This window comes from Mustela nivalis, assembly GCF_964662115.1.
Source record: "Mustela nivalis genome assembly, chromosome: 4".
Taxonomy (NCBI): Eukaryota; Metazoa; Chordata; class Mammalia; order Carnivora; family Mustelidae; genus Mustela; species Mustela nivalis.
Genome location: NC_139023.1, coordinates 141466238 through 141487406, shown reverse-complemented (window position 1 = coordinate 141487406; position 21169 = coordinate 141466238). Strand labels below are relative to the sequence as shown.

Below are 21169 nucleotides of genomic sequence, written 5' to 3'. Positions count from 1 at the left end.
CCCTTAAGAAACTGCCCACCAAAACTGACATAATGGACTTGATGCATTGATCCACAGTGTTGACAGTTTGGTCCCACTCTAGATTCCATAGATAAAACTACATTTGAAATACTGTGTTTTTTCCTAAGCAACATACTGTGAAAGGGGTACTTTTGAGTATGGTGGGTACTTGTTCCTTTCCTCTGTTCTAGACCACCTTCTCTTTGTAGAACTGGACTTCTTCCACTTGTGCGAATCCTACATGATTTGTCCAGGGCTCATCATATCATCCATGTTGAAGGTCAGCCAGAATAATCCAGGGTGGGGGTGTGGTGGGGGAGGGCTGTATAATAAGAGACCTTTCCTTTTGGTAAAAGCAGGAAGTAAGTCCATTGCAAATAGCTGGAAGCCAACCATTTTTCTTAACATAACAGAGAAAAAAGTCCTTAGTAAGAGGTATTAAAGCCAAGCAGGAGAAAGCAGAGGTTTTAAATAAATAAAAACAGAGTACATCTTAAAGACATTACATTTGACTTCTGAACAGCATGGGGGTTAGAGGCACTGACCCCTTGTGCAATAAAAAAAACTGCATATAACTTTTGATTTCTGAAAAACTTAACTACTAAGAGCCTACTGCTGATGGAAGCCTTACTGATCACATCCACAGTCAATTAACACATTTTATTATATATATGTACACACACACACACACACACACATATATATATATATATATGAGATATACTATACCCTTACAATGAACTAATCTAGAAAAAAATGTTACTAAGAAAACCATAAAGAAGAGAAAATAATTTATAGTACTTTTATAGTACTATACTATAAAAAAAATTCTCATGTAAGTAGACTCTTGCAGTCCAAACCCATGATATTCAAGGGCTAACTGTACTTAAGTCTGTTGAACCAACTGAGCCTGAGATGTTAAACAGATACAAAGAACAGATGTCCACCATACCCTATTCTTTTGGAATCTCTCCATTTATGTGAGCATACAGGTTCAAGTATCATTTTGCTTAAACTAAGTTAAATTACCATTCTAATGAAGATGTTGTAAAACCATTTTATAAATATAAACTGAAGGGCTTAATCTAAAAAGAGAAAGTGGATAACTAGGTTGTGGCTTCAAGAAAAAATCAGGACCAATGGATTACCAGCTCAAGGGATATAGGTGATGAGCTTCACACACAGAAGTGCCTGAAAATCAGAGCAGTCCTTAGAATTAAATGAGATGCCACTTGAACAGAAGCATTATGAATCTCTGGAGTTTTCAAGTAAAGGCTATGTAGGTACCGTGTTATAAAGATGCACCCTGTTCCTCTATGAATTAAAGATCTGTCAACTGTTCTGTTCTATACTTACAAATCAGTCCATTATTTTAAAAAAAACAATTATGTGCCTTAGAAATACAACAAAAGAAAAATTTATCACTGAGTTCATATGAATCTTCAAGGGATTAACAGCTTACCACAGAAAGACATGAAAAGAAAGTATGTGTCTTATTCATGGAATACAATAGGTTATCTGAAGGAAAAAGAAGATACTTGCTATATGGTTAGAGGTACTAAACAAATTCAGGTAGACCTCAAAGAAGACTGTTTATAGAAAGAAAATCTCACAGAAAATAAAAGTATAATGTCATCATAATAGTACAATAGATTACAATTGATACAGCTCCTGGCTCACAATTTTCACTTAGATTCTGAGAATGGACTCTGAATACACTGATGTATTATTTTCCTTTACCTAATAATACAAACTGCATTTGATACTTTACATTAAAAATACCATATAAAAATAAGAGAAAATAGGGATGCCTGGATGGCTCAGTCAGTTGAGCATCTGCCTGCAGCTCAGGTCATGATATCAGGGTCCTGGGATGGAGCTCCGCATGGGGCTCCCTGCTCAGCGGGGAGCTAGCTTCTCCCTCGCCATCTGCCAACTCCCTCTGCTTGTTCTTGCTCTCTCTCTATCTCTCAAATAAGTAAATAAAATCTTTTTTTTTTAAGAGAAAATAGGTTAAGCATCAAAAAGTTAATGAGGAGGTTTTTTTTTTTTATGATGGTAGGAAAAGACAAGATCTTACTTACTTCATAGCAAAATACCATTCAATCTTTACCTTTATTGAGTTAAAAATAGATATACATAATTCATGTACAAATTACATTTTTGAACTAAAAATTAAGAATTACATCTATTTGTCTTTAATTCTTTTTAATTTAGGAATCTTATATTAGGTATTTTACTTTAAAAAACAATAAAATCTGCAAAAATATTCCTTTGTCAGTTCTAATTGAACTGTCTAACTGAATTTGTTTGGCTTCTTTGAAATGATTAACTCAACCTTCCCTTAATAATAGTTTCAGGTTTTTGCAATCATAGTTTAATCTTATGGATTCCTACTGATCTTCTGAAACTTAAGAGAGTTTCAAAAATCTCAAAATTTATTATTTAATTTGAAATACTAAAGAAATAGAAGCTATACAGGATTCAAACAATTTTATAAATGTTCACCTATGAATATTATATTCTATAAATATTGGGCAAGGGTGTCTATAAAATCAAAATTTACAGTAGAATTAGAAAATCAAGGTAATAAGATCATCTCTTTCTCATAAAAATACACAAATACATATATTTAAGAACCCAAAAATAAAATCAAGTAGCCACTTTTTGGCAACTACAACCTACTAAATTCAACCTAAGTGTACTGGAGTTGAGGATTACAGTTCCTTGTTTAATAATAACACTAATGAAAAGTCTTACGTACATCTGTACACCTATTTGTATAGGCAAATGTACCATGCCATCTTTTCTTCTCCTTCTAAATTTTGAGATCTTCACAGTTGAAAAAGCAGGGAGGTAAGACCAAAATAATAATAAAAATAAAAATAAAAATAAAGAAAGAAAGAAAAAAAATTTGAAAGTTTGTCTTTTAGGCATATGATCATTGAAGATTAGGACAGAAATGATCATGACTCTGCCTTAGGAATCATCATTTATCTATGAGGCAACAAGTTCCATTTCTCTGAGAACAGGAACAGGTACACAAATTTACCATGACTCCAAATCCAGTGCAGCAGCAGTAGTTTTAATTAGCTTAACTTCCTTGCCCTACCTTTTAACAGACAAGGGGGTGTCTCTTTAAAAAGTACTGCTGAGTAGGTGCATAAACCAGTTCTATATGCCAAATGTAGAGGGTTCCTGCAAAGCTTGTGGATGAATTTAATCTGTGAATGAATTCATCATTTTTTTTTTTTAAATACAACTAAAAAGAGAAGGGGAAAGAACAAACTCTGTTGTACTTACTGTAGCCTGACAGTGGTAATATATGGGTGACATAGTCTTACCCTTGAAATGCAAAAGTACTTTAGAAATTGGCCAGTACCTTATTGAAGTTGACTGATGACTGATGGAAGGTTACAAATACACTCTGCCTCGTGCAGACTGTAAGGAAACCTCTAGCTGAAAATATATGGGAAATTCTCTAACAAGAAAGTTCCTTCCGGCCAAGCTGATAGGGTCCCAACATTTGGATTTTAAAAAGTTACATGGAATTTCATGATAGAAATGGTGCAAGATTTCAAATAAACAAGAAAATATTAACAATGTTTCACTTAGATATTTGCAATGAAATTGTCTGTGTGTGATGTATTTACAGCTTTATATTGTTCACCACTTTGCTTTGTTTTCACATTGTTTCCCTCCCCCTGGGATTTTTTATTCTAGTGATCACTAGAGCACTCTAAGATTTGCTAACTAATGAAGTAAGGTTTCAGTCTACTTAAGTAATCATCAGAAAGGTTGTTAACAATTAATAGACAAATGTCATAAAGCAGCATGATTGGTATGAACACTGAGAATTAACGGTTGGATCCTAGTTAACAGTCCTGTTTGTTGATTTTGTTGTTGTTTTTACTTTTGTGTCCTTGAAAAGGTCACTTAATCTTTTTGAATCTCAACTTTCTCAAGTAGAAATTAAAAGGATTAAATCATAAGACCTCTAAACTTCTCTTCAGCCATTATTTGCTAAAATGTGTAAGATATCCTGCAAAAATTAGCTGGATATCCCTGCAAAACTTTGCCATAGCTCTTTATGCCGGCAACAGATGGTAGACCATACAGGAAAATGTTTAGCATTCAGATTAGCTGGCTGGCTCCCGTAAAATAACTATAATAAACACTCATTTTCAGACTGTACAGTTTTTTAATCATTGAAAGGGCTGGACTAGATTTTAATTTAGTGACACCTGTGAGGAAAAAAGACCTCCCAATCAAGAAACCAGGTAAGGAATATTTATAGGAAAAAGACAGATCAGCTGGTTTTAACACCGTTAAGTAGTTATAAAAAACAGCCTTCTTTCTTTAAACCAATTCTTTTTGTGGAAAGGTTTTTGATAACAAATTCAATCTTTAATAGACATGGATCATCCAATTTTCTATTTATTCTTCTGTCAGTTTTGTATGTTATCTTTTTTCAAAGAATTTGTTCACTTCATCTTAGTTGTTGCACGTGGCAGGCATGAAGTTATTCACATCTCCTTTATTTTTAATACGAGACTTTGTGTTGTATCTCTTCTTTTTCTGATCAGTTTTGTTATGACCTTACAAATTCTATTAATCTTTTCAAAGAACCAATTTTTGCTTTCTTAGCTTGCCATATTGTTTCTCTGTTATTTCACTGCTTTCTTACCTCTGTAATGAATGTTACATGTACACTGAGAAAGAATGTATATTCTACTGTTGTTGACCGTAGTCGTCTATAAATGTCAATTAGGTCAAGTTAACTTGGTGGCTTGTTCAAATCTGCAATATCATTCTTTATTCTTTTTACTAATATTCTTATTACTAAAAGAGGTATGGGAAATTTTTCCAGCCATAATTATGGGGTTGTCATCCATTTTGCTCTTTAATCCCATCAAGTTTTGCTCTATTTATTTTTTTATTTTTTATTCTTTAATTTTTAAATTTATTTTCATCATAACAGTATTCATTGTTTTTGCACCACACCCAGTGCTCCATGCAATCTGTGCCTGCTCCAATACCCACCACTTGGTAACCCGACCTCCCACCCCCACCCCTTCCAAACCCTCAGATTGTTTTTCAGAGTCCATAGTCTCTCATGGTTCACCTCCCCTTCTAATTTCCCTCAACTCCCTTCTCCTAACTCCCCTTGTCCTCCATGCTATTTGTTATGCTCCACAAATAAGTGAAACCATATGATAATTGACTCTTTCTGTTGACTTATTTCACTCAGCATAATCTCTTCCAGTCTCATCCATGTTGCTACAAATTTGGGTATTCATCCTTTCTGATGGAAGCATAACACTCCATAGTGTATATGGACCACATTTTCCTTATCCATTCGTCTGCTGAAGGGCATCTTGGTTCTTTCCACAGTTTGGCGACCGTGGCCATTGCTGCTATAAACATTGGGGTACAGATGGCCCTTCTTTTCATGACATCTGTATCTGTGGGGTAAATACCCAGGAGTACAATTCCAGGGTCATAGGGAAGCTCTATTTTTAATTTCTTAAGGAATCTCCACACTGTTCTCCAAAGTGGTTGTACCAACTTGTGTTCCCACCAACACTGTAAGAGGGTTCGCCTTTCTCTGCATCCTCTCCAACACATGTTGTTTCCTGTCTTGCTCATTTTGGCCATTCTAACTGGTGTAAGGTGATATCTCAATGTGGTTTTAAATTGAATCTCCCTGATGGCTAGTGATGATGAACATTTTTTCATGTGTCTGATAGCCATTTGTATGTCTTTATTGGAGAAGTGTCTGTCCATATCTTCTGCCCATTTTTTGATATGATTGTCTGTTTTGTGTGTGTTGAGTTTGAGGAGTTCATTATAGATCCTGGATATCAACCTTTTGTCTGTACTGTCATTTGCAAATATCTTCTCCCATTCCGTGGGTTGCCTCTTTGTTTTGTTGACTGTTTCCTTTGCTGTGCAGAAGCTTTTGATTTTGATGAAGTCCCAAAAGTTCATTTTCGCTTTTGTTTCCTTTGCCTTTGGAGACATATATTGAAAGAAGGTGCTGTGGCTGATATCGAAGAGGTTACTGCCTATATTCTCCTCTAGGATTCTGATGGATTCCTGTCTCACGTTGAGGTCTTTTATCCATTTCAAGTTTATCTTTGTGTACGGTGTAAGAGAATGGTCGAGTTTCATTCTTCTACATATAGCTGTCCAGTTTTCCCAGCACCATTTATTGAAGAGACTATCTTTTTCCCACTGTATATTTTTTCCTGTTTTGTTGAAGATTATTTGACCATAGAGTTGAGGGTCCATATCTGGGCTCTCTACTCTGTTCCACTGGTCTATGTGTCTGTTTTTATGCCAGTACCATGCTGTCTTGGTGATCACAGCTTTGTAGTAAAGCTTAAAATCAGGTAACATGATGCCCCAGTTTTATTTTTGTTTTTGAACATTTCCTTCGCGATTCGTGGTCTCTTCTGATTCCATACAAATTTTTGGATTATTTGCTCCAGCTCTTTGAAAAATACTGGTGGAATTTTTATCAGAATGGCATTACAAGTATAGATTGCTCTAGGCAGTATAGACATTTTAACAATATTTATTCTTCCGATCCAAGAGCATGGAATGGTCTTCCATCTTTTTGTGTCTTCTTCAATTTCTTTCATGAGTGTTCTGTGGTTTCTCGAGTACCGAGCCTTTAACTCTTTGGTTAGCTTTATTCCCAGGTATCTTATGGTTCTTGGTGCTATAGTAAATGGAATCAATTCTCTAATTTCCCTTTCTGTATTTTCATTGTTAGTGTATAAGAAAGCCACTGATTTCTGTACATTGACTTTGTATCCTGCCATGTTTCTGAATTGTTGTATGAGTTCTAGTAGTTTGGGGGTGGAGTCTTTTGGGTTTTCCATATAAAGAATCATGTCATCTGCAAAGAGAGAGAGTTTGACTTTTTCATTGCCAATTTGGATACCTTTTATTTCTCTTTGTTGTCTGATTGCTGTTGCTAGGACTTCTAATACTATGTTGAACAAGAGTGGTGAGAGTGGGCATCCTTGTCATGTTCCTGATCTCAGTGGGAAGGCTGCAAGCTTTTTCCCACTGAGGATGATATTTGCTGTGGGTCTTTCATAGATAGATTTTATGAAGTTCAGGAATATTCCCTCTATCCCTATACTTTGAAGTGTTTTAATCAGGAATGGATGCTGGATTTTGTCAAATGCTTTTTCTGCATCAATTGAGAGAACCATGTGGTTCTTCTATCTTCTCTTATTAATTAGTTCTATCATACTGATTGATTTGCGAATGTTGAACCATCCTTGTAGCACAGGGATGAATCCCACCTGGTGATGGTGGATAATATTTTTAATGTGCTGTTGGATCCTGTTTTCTAGGATCTTGTTGAGAATCTTAGCATCCATATTCATCAATGATATTGGTCTGAAATTCTCCTTTTTGGTAGGGTCTTTGCCTGGTTTGGGGATCAAGGTAATGCTGGCTTCATAGAAAGAGTCTGGAAATTTTCCTTCTGCTTCAATTTTTTGAAACAGCTTCAGGAGAATAGCTATTATCTTCTTTGAAAGTTTGGTAGAATTCCCCAGGGAATCCATCAGGTCCTGGGCTCTTGTTTTTTGGGAGGTTTTTGGTCACTGCTTCAATCTTGTTACTAGATAGCAGTCTATTCAGGTTGTCAATTTCTTTCTGGTTCAATTTTGGGAGTTTATAGTTTTCCAGGAATGCATCCATTTCATCTAGGTTGCTTAGCTTATTGGCATATAACTGTTGATAATAACTTCTGATGATTATTTTGACTTCCTTGGTGTTAGTTGTGATCTCTACCTTTTCATTCATAATTTTATGAACTTGGGCTTTCTCTCTTTTCTTTTGGATTAGTGTAGCCAATGGTTTATCAGTCTTATTAATTCTTTCAAAAAAACAAGCTTCTAGTTTCATTGATACATTCTACTGTATCTCTGGTCTCTACCTCATTTATCTCAGCTCTAATCTTGATTTCCCTTCTCATGTGTGCAGTTGGCTTGATTTTTTGTTGATTTTCCAGTTCTTTAAGATGTAGAGATAGCTGGTGTGTTCTGGATTTTTCAAATTTTTTGAGGGATGCTTGGATGGCTATGTATTTCCCCCTTAGGACCGCCTTTGCTGTATCCCATAGATTTTGGACCAAAGTGTCTTCTTTCTCGTTGGTTTCCATGAATTGTTTTAGTTCTTCTTTGATCTCCTGGTTGATCCAAGCATTCTTAAGCAAGGTGGTCTTTAGCTTCCAGGTGTTTGAGTTCCTTCCAACTTTTCCTTGTGATTGAGTTCAAGTTTCAAAGCATTGTGATCTGAGAATGTGCAGGGAATAATCTCAATCTTTAGGTATCGACTGAGTCCTGATTTGTGACCCAGTATGTGGTCTATTCTTGAGAAGGTTCCATCTGCACTTGAGAAGAATGAGTATTCTGTTGTTTTAGGGTAGAATGTTATATATATATATTCCATCTGGTCCAATGTGTCATCCAATGCTCTTGTTTCTTTATTGATTTTCTGCTTCGATGATCTATTTCTGAGAGAGGCATGTTAATTTCTCCTACTATTAATGTATCCATATCAATATGACTCTTTATCTTAATTAATAGTTTTCTTATGTAATTGGCTGCTCCCATATTGGGGGCATAGATATTTACAATTGTTAGATGATCTTGGTGGATAGTCCCTTTAAGAATGATGTAGTGTCCTTCTGTATCTCTGACTACAGTCTTTAGTTTAAAATCTTTGTCTGATATGAGAATCGCTACCCCGGCCTTCTTTTGAGGCCCATTGGCATGAAAGATGCTTGTCCCTCCCTTCACTTTCAGTCTGGGTGTATCTTTAGGTTCAAAATGGGTCTCTTGTAGACAACATATGGATGGGTCCTGTTGTTTTATCCAATCTGAAACCCTGTGCTGTTTTATGGGTGCATTTAGGCCATTCACACTGAGAGTGATTATTGATAGATACGTTTTTTATTGACATTGTGTTACCTTTGAAGTCTTTCTTTCTGTAGATTGTCTCTATATTTCTGTTCAATGCTATTCTTAGGATTTTCCTCTTTTATAGAACCCCCCTTAAAGTTTCCTGCAGTGTCGGCTTGGTGGTTGCATAGTCTTTTAAGCCTTGCCGGTCTTGAAAACTCTTTATCTCTCCATCCATTTTGAATGTCAGTCTTGCTGGATAAAGTATTCTTGGCTGCATGTTCTTCTCATTTAGTGCCCTGAATATACCTTGCCAGCCCTTTCTGGATTGCCAGGTCTCTGTGGACAGGTCTGACATTATCTGATGGGCTTTCTTCTGTAAGTAAGGAGCCTCTTTGCCTTAGCGGCTTTCAAGGGATTATATCTACAATTATGATTCCTCAATTTGACTATCACGTGCCTTGATGTTTTTCTGCAATCTATAATCTTGGGTGAATACCGTTCGGCCTCTAGTACATGAATGCTGGTTCCATTCGTGAGATTGGGAACATTTTCATGAAGAACTTGTTCCACTATATCTTCTAGACTTCTTTCTTTCTCCTCCTCTTCAGGGATTCCAATAATTCTGATGCTGGAACGTTTCATGGCATCATTTATTTCCCGGATTCTGTGTTCGTGGTTTCTAAGCTGTTTGTTCCAGGCTTCCTCCTGATCCTTTATCTCTATCTGTTTGTCCTCCAGATTACTAATTCTATCTTCTGTCTCAGTTACCCTAGCTTTGAGAGAGTTTAGATTAGATTGGAACTCATTGAGAGCATTGTGAAGCTCATCCCTAGTAGCTTTCAGCTCTGCCCTAACATTGTGAACATAAGTTTTGTTTTATTTATGTTGACTCTCTCTTAGTAAGGTATACATATTTAGGATTATCAGTTAATTCTGATTAATTGGCCCTTTTACAATTAGGAAGTTTCTGCCCTCTTTGATGCTGAAAAAGTCCTCGAAGTCTGCTTTGATGTTAATATGGCCACTCTAGCATTCTTCTGCTAGCTTTTTTTCATTGTTTATCTTTGACTATCCTTTTACTTCCAATTAATTCATCTTTTACAGAGAACAGAGAGTTAGGTCTTGCTTTTTTATCCAGCCTGACAAACTCTCGTTTTTAAGTATACTGTTTATTCTTTATATTTACTATAAATGTTGCTACAGTTGGGCTAAAGTCTGCCATTTTCTATTTCTTGTTTATTCACTCAATATGTTCCACTTTCCTGTCTTCTTTTGGGTTAACTGAACAGCTTTGGGTATTCTATTTTAGTTTATGTTCTTTTAGGTTTGCCTTTTTGTATTAGTGATTGCTCAGGAAATATGCATTCTTAACTTACCACACTCTATTTAGGATTAATACTGCTACACATAAAATTGTAACTTGCAAAAGAATAACTCTATTTCTTTTATTGTCACATATATTTGCATCTCCCTAACTTATAAGTAACATAATAATGTTATTATTTTGCCTTAAATGGTCAATTTTAAAGAATTTTTTAAAAGACTTTATTTATTTATTTGCCAGAGAAAGAGAGATCACAAGTAGGCAGAGAGGCAGGCAGAGACAGAGAGAAGGAAGCAGGCTCCCTGCTGAGTAGAGAGCCCGATGTGGGGCTCGATCCCAGGACCATGAGATCATGACCTGAGCCGAAGGAGAGGCTTTAACCCACTGAGCCACCCAGGCGCCCCAATTTTAAAAGATTTTTTTAAATATATATTCTTTTGTACTGATCAGTACATATTTTCTATTTTCAATCTTCTTTATTTCTTCTTGTAGATTGAAATTCTCATCAGGCATAATTTCCTTTCAGCATGAAGAACTTTCTTTAATATTTATGAAGTGCAGATTAGTTGGCAATAAATTCTCATTTCTTTAACTGAAAATTGTTTTTTTTTTATCCTCAATGCTGTGAGATAGTTTCATTAGATACAGAATTGTCAGTTGATTTTTTTTTTATTTCAGCCCTTTAAAGATATAATTTTACTACCTCTGTCCTCCATCATTTCTGTTGCAAAGACATCCATCATTCTGAGAATTGTAACCCTCTGAATAATGTGTACTTCCCCGTCTGGTTATTTCCAAAGTTTTTTCTTTGCCTTTGATTCTCAATTCTGACTAGGCTCTGCCTACATAGAGTTTTTCTTGTATTTATCTTGCTTAGATATGATGATCTTAGATATGTAAAGATGTTTTTCATTAAATTTAGAAAAATCTCAGCTGTTGTATCTTCAACTATTTTTTCTGCCTCTTTTCTATTTCTCTTATCCTTTTGAAACTCCAATTTATATATGGTAGTCCACTTGATATTAAATGATAAGTCAGTCAGGCCTTGTTCATTTTTATTCTAATTATGGTTTACTGTGCCTCAGACAAGTTTCTATAGATCTACAAGTTTACTGACCTTTTCTACTTTCTTTCCCAATATATATTCAACCCATCCAATGACATTTTCATATCAGATACTGTATTTCTCAGTTCCAGAATTTTTATTTATTTTTTATAGTTTCCATTTCTAAACTGTCATTCTCAGTTATTATGAACTTCTTTTCCTCTAGGTCCTTAAACATTTATAATAGCTGCTTTAAAGCTCTTTCCTCACAATTCAAACATCTGGGATATCTTTTTCTTTGATGTGAGCCAGATTTTCCTGTTTCTTCATGTCTAATATTTTATTTATTATATATAAACATTGTAAATTTTAGAGATTCTGGATTCTGTTTTTGTTCTCAGAGGAATGTCGATTTTTTTTTTTTTAATTCTAGGTGGTGGCTGAGTTACTTATCATTTTTAACTTGTAAAGGCTTGTTTTCATGCTTTTGTTAGAAAAAATCAATTTTTTTTGTCCTTATACTAAGGTGAATCTCTTCCTCCTATGAATAATCACCACTTCTTAGGTGTTGGCCTTCTAAGACTTTCATGGAAAGACTGAGGTGTTCATTAAGTCCCCATCACTTGGTAGGACTTAAACTCCAATTTCTGCCTCCTTTCATGATGAATAGCAATCTGCCTAGGCTTTAATTGCCATAGATAACAAAAATTTTATTGTGTTCACTCTGTCCTTAGCACTTAAAATAGCAGGTGCTTGATATTCATTATTGACTGAATAAACTTCAGTATTAAAATAATATTTGGTGGATTAATGAATGGATGTATTACCAGTGAATAAGAAAACACAAGTATAAAACCTGTCCTTCTAAGAAACTTCGGGGTTACCTTTGTACAATCCCTTCTCTCCATCTCACTATATAAACTATCTCACAAAATCAATAGTTTTTCATAAAAGTTTGTTAACAAATTTGCTACATGTAGTAGCACGGCAATCTAAAGAATCCCTCACAGATTCATTGAAAGGCATGCTTTTAGCGTAGTGAATTTTAGTATCCTGTTTCTAACACAAAAAACAGCTGAAGCATTACATTATAGTATTGTTACACTACTTTTCCCAGCTACTACATAGTAAGTTCCAGCCTGGTCTACTGAATGATCATTAATATACTCAAAACATTTTTTTTCTCCTTGCCTTAGTCAGAGTAAATGGAAATACTGAAAATGATATAGTAAAACCTTGAGCTTTCAACAATGTGCATTTCTTTAAACCCCATACTTAAGTCAAGATAAAACCCAAAATAAGCACATTAATTTATACTTTTCTGCTATCATATAAAAGATACACCTGGAAAAAAAAAAAGATATACCCAGGTCCTGGCTTTGGTCCTGGCTTTGGTTTGATAGGCTGTTGTTCCTTCTTCTTTAAGATTTTCTAGAACAAAAGAAAGAAGAATAAACTTAGGTAGGAAAACAACTTCACTGTGTATAAAATTTTAATTTAATTAAGGTTCTGTTATCAAAGGGAGAAAGAACTATTCCATTTTAATATATATTACAAACCTAAACACTGATATAAATTGGTTAATTGTACCATGAACAGAAACATCCAAAATGGAGTCAGGAATGTCAAGGGCCCTAAGATGTCAGGAGCCAGGAGACCACTGGAGAAATGTATGACCTGAAAAGAACATGAATTTTAGGTTGTTCCAACCATAAATGGCTACATTCTGTTGCAGTTCTTAGAATGAGGCTCACATCACAGAAATGCAACTTAGCATTTCTGGCATAGTAACCTATTCCGGTATAGGTTAGTATACCAGCTATACTATAGGTTACTATACCATGTATAGTAACCTAAACCTGGTATAGTTACCTATCCTAAACAGACCAACATTAATTTTTACCCACACCAGTCAGAGTTCTTGCAAAACAACTTATATAAGCCTGCAGTTTTTGCCTTTATATGCTCTGTCATTTTCCTCCTACCTTAGAACACATTTTAGTTTCCTCCTGAGTCTGTCTCCTGGGTTGGAATTCCTGAAGACTCCAAATAAACTTTTAGTTTGCTTTGCAGCCTAAGTACTTGCCTGCTTGACAATACTGAGAGGAGTATGACCATTGAACCCCCTCCAGCACCTTTTGGCACTTCCAGTAAGCAAATAGACATAAATCTATTATAGAAGAGAATTTATTTATTTGCTTATGTGTCCTCTGTCTTATAAAAAAGATTCAAGGTGCCCTATGAAAAATACAGTACATATGAAAAAGAAAAACAAGAAAATCAGGTTAAAGGTAAAATATGGATAGAAAAATATTGTCAAGTATTTTCTGATATTACTTGATGTGGCACACAGATTTGGCTCTCAAATCCCTAGTAACAAAATGTTATGGACAGAATTGTGTTCCCCAACAATTCATATATTGAAGTCCTAATCCCCAATATAACTACATTTGGAAGTAAGGTCTTGAGGTTAAATGAGGTCATAAGGGTGAAGTCCTAATCCAATAGAACTTGTGGTCTTATAAGAAGAGAAAGAGATGCCAGGACACATGTGCACAGGGAAAAGGCCAGGCCATGTGAGGACAACCAAGAAGCAGCCATGTATAAAACAAGTACAGAGGACCCAAGATAAACCAAATTTGCCAGCATCTTGATCTTAGATTTCCAGGCTCCAGAATTGTGAAAAACCTAATTTCTGTTCTACGCAATCTGTGGTATTTGATTATGGCAGGACTGGCAAACTCATACACAAAGTAACAAAGAAAACACAGTAGTTCTAACATTCATAATGTCTATAAGACAAGCAAACTTGTGAAAATTTCTTCCAGGAATTCCTCAGAAGAAGCCCAGTATAATGTGATGGTTACCTTCAACAGCATCTATTCAACAATTACATCAGAGTGTTTAATGTGGATTTTTTTAAAAAAACAATCTTTCAATATCAGTCAACAGTAAAAAGAACAACTCAGGAAGATGATTCAGAGTAACTGTTGATTCCCTCTCTGGTCATTCAACATGATCCAAAGGTTAAACTCATACCTAGAGGCATTGATGAATTGCATATCTACTTTGTAACCCTCAATGACAATTATTTTGCACAAAATGGGTTTTGAAAATAATGATCTCAGATAAGAGGAATTTGAGGTAATCTTGATAAATGAGTAAAAGGTTAATGGATTTTGGATTGTTGGTTTTGTCTTCTTTCTCCCACTTTATAAGAAGTCAAGAAAAGTAAACATCTTGGTTATTGTTATATGGTATGCTCATGATACCACATAAAATGCTTATTTTAGTTTAGCTTTTTAAGTTTCAAATATGTGTTTAACCACTATTTGACAAGGGAAGCAAAAGAAGTCTCTTACATTAAGTCTCAAAATACATAAAGAATAAATTTAAGATGAAATGTGGAAGACAGTGTGTCTGTACTGCAAAAACAGTATTAGGACATAAGAATAATGGTTTTTAAATATTTTAAACAAATTATAACTCTCTCTTTTAAAGTTAAATTCATTCTGTCTCATACTCTCTCTCAAATACAATCTAACTTGTATATGTTAATTTGTATTTTATGCCATTCATTTTTTAAGATTGAAGATTAACTCTCCTTCTATAATTATGTTAGAATGCCACAATAATCTTGAGAATTAGTTTGTAACATCTCTCAAGTACTTGTTACTTTTAGAATTCCCTGGTGATGTTTTCATTTTCAAAATAAACAATCATCCTCAGGAATAATATTGTACTTTAAAAAATTTATGTGCAACATGTAGGTGATAATAAAACATGAAACAGGACCTATATATTTTAATATATATATATATAATATATATATATATGTATATATACATATATATATCTTAAGATGTTCCAAGGCATGCATTCATGGCTACAAAAATACTAATGACTACAAAATTAACTTTAACAAATATATTCCATACTTTAGCACAAAACAGTGTGCTTGGCCTGGAACACACTGTCTGTATGCGATACTACTATTTATGCTTGCCAACTTAATATTTTTTTAACTGTTTCTTTCTTGGCCAAACTAACTGAAAGGGCATGTCCTCCATGATGAAGGGTGTCAAATGTGAAGGCTGCTGGGTAAAATATTCTCAGACAAACATTCCTGAGGATTCTCATTACTAAAATAGTCTCTGATTTTTTTCCAGTTACTCTCTTGCAACTTGATTGAATTCACAACCTTCATTGTGTCCTCTCATCATATCTAACAGATTTAGAAACTGGTTTTTTGTTTTGGATTTCTCTGGAGGTGAGAGGGGAGAGTGGTCTCCTTTTTGTGAAATTAACAGCAGTCCTTTTATTTAAGAAGTTCAGTGGGATTTTTTTTATAAGTCTTAGTTTTCTACATATTTATATATTGAATTTAAAGTCCATTTTGCCTTAATGTTTCAACTCAATTGTCTTTCAAAATCTTTTCTCTTTTCACAGGTACTACCTGCTTCTTTAAACTACTTCAAGCTCTTAGTCACTTGATGACAATGTATCTGGAGTGACACATTCTAAATACTTGATGTAAAATGTAAATTATTTATTAAGCCCTCAGGTCAAAATTTCAAAATTTTGTAACAACCTGTGTGTTATCTATTCCAAACCACTTTTCAGACTCCTTTGCCCCACATATTTTCTCAAATCCCATAATTTAACTGGTTCCAAGCTTACTTCTGATAATTTACACAATATTATTACACTTCCAGCTTCTTTTTAGAAATAGCTATCTAATTCTTCAATTATCACCTTCTTTCCGCATTTTACCTTGATTTTTTTCCTTTTAACAATGCTATTAATTTCTCTCACAGTATAATAATTAAATTCTTGATTAACCACAGATGAAATATGGAAGAAAGCCTTTCACTTTGGATATTAACTCTAAGAAATATTTCTACATTACTTGTATTAGTGTGGAATTCTAGAAAATGTTTGCTATAAAAAGGTAATCTATAATTGGCATATTACACGCCCAATACCTACCCCAAATATGGTTAAAGGCTATTTACTGAGTAGCAAAGAATTTTCATAGTTTTACTTTTTTATTTTTTTTAAAGATTTTATTTATTTATTTGACAGAGAGAGATCACAAGTAGGCAGAGAGAGAGGAGAAAGCAGGCTCCCTGCTGAGCAGAGAGCCCGATGTGAGACTCCATCCCAGGACCCTGAGATCATGACCTGAGCCGAAGGCAGCGACTTAACCCACTGAGCCACCCAGGCGCCTGAATTTTCATAGTTTTAAACAGCTTTGTGACCCTACTAGAAGTATATATAAAGACATCATTAAAGGTAAAATGAAAGGTTTGTTTAAAAGCAGGTAACTGTGAAGAGAAAATCATTGATAGCATATACTTATAAAATTACAATTACACATTAAAACATGTGAAATAAACTGAAAATCTTTTTCTGCCAGGCTTGACTATTAACACTTGTATTTCCCTAGCAGAAGTCAGTCAAGTCACTAGCACCTTCTGTGAAATAGTAGTGAGCCTTCTTCCTTACAGCACTCCTGCTTCTTGTATAAAAAGTAGTTTAAAGAGAAAAATGTCAATACCCTTGCACCCATTCAGAGCCAGAAGGTACCAAATGCATCATTCTTGGATTTTTCACAAGTCAATATCTTTACATTATTAAATTTTAGAGCTTTCCCAAACACATACAAACCACAGGAGGGTTTTCAAGCCATAGAACCACCCGTAGAAAGTTATGATAGCCCAGGAAACACACACAGATTCCCAAAAATCTTCTCACGGAGCCAGGAGCCTCCATTTTGGAAGATGTTTTTAAATGTGGTATTTTCTTCACATTTCATAAGAGAAAATGGAGAAAATGGCCACTCTGTAGTGGGCATGGCCTTAAAAAGCTATTCAACTTCCAGATTAGGGAATACTGAAGAAGGTTACCCAGCAAAACACAGGTCATTCATTTACCAGTCACTAGACAAAGTTTCTTAAACCTCTAAGAGAAATTAAAACCATAAGAATTGTTCTTTTAAGGGCACCTGGGTAGCTCAGTGGGTTAAGCCTCTGCCTTCAGCTCAGGTCATGATCCCCAAGTCCTGGAATTGAGCCCCGCATCAAGCTCTCTGCTCAGCGGGGATCCTGCTTCCCCCTCTCTCTCTGCCTGCCTCTTTGCCTACTTGTGATCTCTCTCTCTCAAATAAATAATCAAAAATCTTAAAAAAAAAAGAATTAATCCTTTTTTTTGTAGGAATTTAAGTATAACTGAGTAGATAACAAAAAGACTGATGAGAAGGACGGAACTAGATGGAGTAGTTTACATCCCATTATAAGTCCCTCTGAGGGTTGAAATCTATTAAAGATAAAATAGGACCTCTGTTTCTAAGAATATGTTTATAATAACAAATCACAGCATAATACTACAATAAATTCTAAAAACAAAAAATGAGATATTTTAAATGCATAGTTGAACTCATGGGAAATTAACAGAATTCCTTTCTGGTCAAAAATAACAAGAATGTTGAATTTACTGTTATATTACATCTGGAGCCTATATTTACCTTGAGGATAGCATAGCAATTCTGGACAATCTAGAGCCTGGTTTTAATGAGTTACATTATAACTGCAGGACTGCAGTTGGAAGTCATATACTAGAGCCAGAGAATGAAAGAATGTCAGAGTTGAAGATACTCTTCAAAAAACCTTACAGTATAAACCAGGATAAAAATATTTCCTTATAGAGAGAAAAAAAAATAGAAAGATAAAGAAATACCATGAAACCACCTGCTGTCACGACCTTGGCCCTGGGTGACCTTGGGCTCCAAAACACCCCCATCCCTCAAAAAAAATGAAAGGCAGAAGTTTAGAATGAAGTGGTCTCAGGTTTGTAGTGCTCCAAAGCACCAGGTAAAAGCAAACATTAATCATTTTTAAAAGAAAACAATTTAAACACAGGTTTCAAAGGATTCTTACAATAAAATATCAAGAAAATGAGCTTAAAATCAGAAAGGTCATTAAACATAAGAAAAAAAGCAATCAAGGAGTCAGAAGGAAAAACAAACTGCATATTCACATTCGACTCAAAGACTTCAAAACTGGGGCGCCTGGGTGGCTCAGTGGGTTAAGCCTCTGCCTTCGGCTCAGGTCATGATCTCAGGGTCTTGGGATCGAGCCCCGCATCGGGCTCTCTGCTCGGCAGGGAGCCTGCTTCCTCCTCTCTCTCTCTCTCTCTCTCTCTTCCTGCCTCTCTGCCTACTTGTGATCTCTCTCTGTCAAATAAATAAATAAATTCTTTAAAAAAAAAAAAGACTTCAAAACTATAAAGATATATAGAACATAAAATAAGAATGAGCTTTTATTTCTAAGTGTATAGAAAAATAGATTAAAAGGAACCAAAATTTATCAAAATTGACAAAGCTAATTTGGGCAATAACAAGTAAACATTCTAAAAATGAAAAATATAACAACTAAAATTGGTAACTCAATAAAAAGTGAAGTAATAATCTAAGAGAAATCAGGGGATAAAAGATGACCTGGGATGCAGCAATGAGAGACAGAGATGGCAAGTATAAAAAAGAAAAAAGGCAAAGAATGAAATTGAGTGAAAGAAGGGAAGATAAAAAGCATTTAAAGAGATCATGGCAGAGATTTTTTTTTCAGAATGCTAAAAAACATTGATTTTCATATTTAGGAAGCCCAACAAGCAGAATAAATGAAAACAAAACCACACTTAAATATCACACAATAAAATAGCAGAGAATAACAAAAAGTAGTCCTTAAAAGTAGGCAGAGACAGAGGAAGATTACTTACAAAGGAAAGATAACGGGGTGCCTAGGTGGCTCAGTGGGTTAAAGCCTTTGCCTTTGGCTCAGGTCATGATCCCAGAATCCTGGGATCGAGCCCCAAGTCAGGCTCTCTGCTCGGCAGGGGGCCTGCTTCCCTTTCTCTCTCTCTGCCTGATCTTTGCCTGCTTGTGATCTCTGTCTGTCAAATAAATAAATAAAATCTTAAAAAAAAAAAAAGCAAAAATAAAAACAAAGGAATGACAAATGAAAAAACATCTGAGTTTTCAAAAACAACTGCAGCAGCCAGAAAATAGGAATGATAACATAAAAATGCTGAGAATGTACGGTTGAGGAAGAAAAAATAAATATACTATAAGTTGAAGTTTTCTGTACACTGACCCATACTAAATGTATGTCTAAAGGATGTAGTTCAAGAAGGAAAATCATCCTAAAGGTCTGAAATATTAGATACAATGACAATAAAAAAAGAAAAGGGGGAGCATGTAGATAAACCTAAACAATTAGTACAAAACAAAATAATTCTGTGTAATTTATGAAGTTAAAAACAGAGAGAGAGGAAAAGTACTGGGGGAGATGGCAGTATAGGAAGACCCTAAGTTCGTCCCATCCCACATTTAGTAAGGTATCATCCACATCCAAGTCAATAAACTGAAGAGTGATCGACGAGGGGCAGAACAAACTCCAAAACTAAATATAAAGAAGAAATTTCATCTAAAAGTTAATCAGAAAGGCAGGGGGAGGCTGCCCATGGGAGGGAGGGAACTGAATGCATGAAGAGGGCAGGAACCTTGGGACGACTAATCCCCATAATGTTTGATTTTGAAAGCCAGATGGGTTGAATTCCATGACTTTGTAAAACTAGTGGGACGTGTAGCCTGGAGCTTTAAAGGTCTCCTGAATCATCAGTGGCCAAGTGGGAAGGGAGAGTGATAGCTGGGTTGCTACCCTTAAAAAGACAGCTGCCTACATAGAGAAGCAACATAAAAACAGCAGTTTATACAACACCAGGGGCAAATGGGAGACAGATCTGTTCATACTGCTTTTGGAGTGTGTTGAGGGACTTCTCTAAAAATGAGGGAGCTGGCAGACGCCATTTTCCTCCACCACCCTCTAGCATAAACACAAAGCCACCTACAGGAGGCAGGGCCACATACATACACACTTGCTACTTAACCTGCTATCAGTGTGCCTCGGCCATGAGTTCTCCTGAAGACTCACACATTCCAAGCCTGCTAGCACCAGCCCCTCCAGGCTTAGCTCAAGTTTTTTAAAGCTGTGCATCCCATCCAGCTGCCCCAGGGCACAGCTGCCTCAGTGAGCCCTGCTGAGACACCCTGCAGAGCCCAGCCAGTCAAACCCCCAGCTACTGTAGTGTGCCAGGCCCAGCTATACCCAGTCAAGGTCATGTGCCATGCATCCCTGGCCACAGCACATAGCAGCCACACTATTTCGGGGAATCTGGCATATTTTGCTAACACCACTGTACTGTTCCCAAGTTCATTGGCGGGCACACTGCCTCAGAGCTGGCCTCTCTGAGTCCTATTAACACCACAGAGAGCAAATAGAGCCCACAACAGGCAGTCAGTGCAAACAACTATGCTGAAAGCAAATGTGAATCAGATACAATAGCAGCCATCAGCAACAGACATAGGATATTTTCCTGGAGCGTCAAGTTCTGGAGAATAGGAGACACTGCCTTGCAGGGCACTATAGGACTTCTTTTCCATAAAGTCACTACTTTCAAGAACAGAAGACATAGCTGACTTTCTCAATACACAGAAATAGAGGCAGACAAAAGGAGACAGAAAAATTTATCCCAAATGAAAGAATAGGACAAACCACAGCTAGAGATCTAAGCAAAACAGATATAAGTAACATGCCTGACAGAATTTAAAGCAATGATCATAAGAATACTCACTGGACTTAAGAAAAGAGTGGAAGACATGAGTGAGACCCTTAACACAAAGTTAGGGAATAATGTAGCAGAGATACAGAGCTGAATAAATGAAATGAGAAATGTACCTGAAAGGATAAATAGCAGGATCAAAGAAGCAGAGGAAGGAATTAGTGACACAGGAGATAGAATAATGGAAAG

General features: G+C 35.6%; 1 protein-coding gene across 1 annotated transcript in view; it reads right to left on the bottom strand.

The window, feature by feature from the left end:
• The window catches only part of IQCM (IQ motif containing M), a 436096-nt gene that overhangs the window by 218008 nt on the left and 196919 nt on the right, over nucleotides 1-21169 (bottom strand). The window contains exon 9 of the mRNA XM_082727609.1: nucleotides 12669-12733. Coding sequence (XP_082583735.1) covers nucleotides 12669-12733 — 65 coding nt within the window. The remainder of the gene's footprint in view (nucleotides 1-12668; nucleotides 12734-21169) is intronic.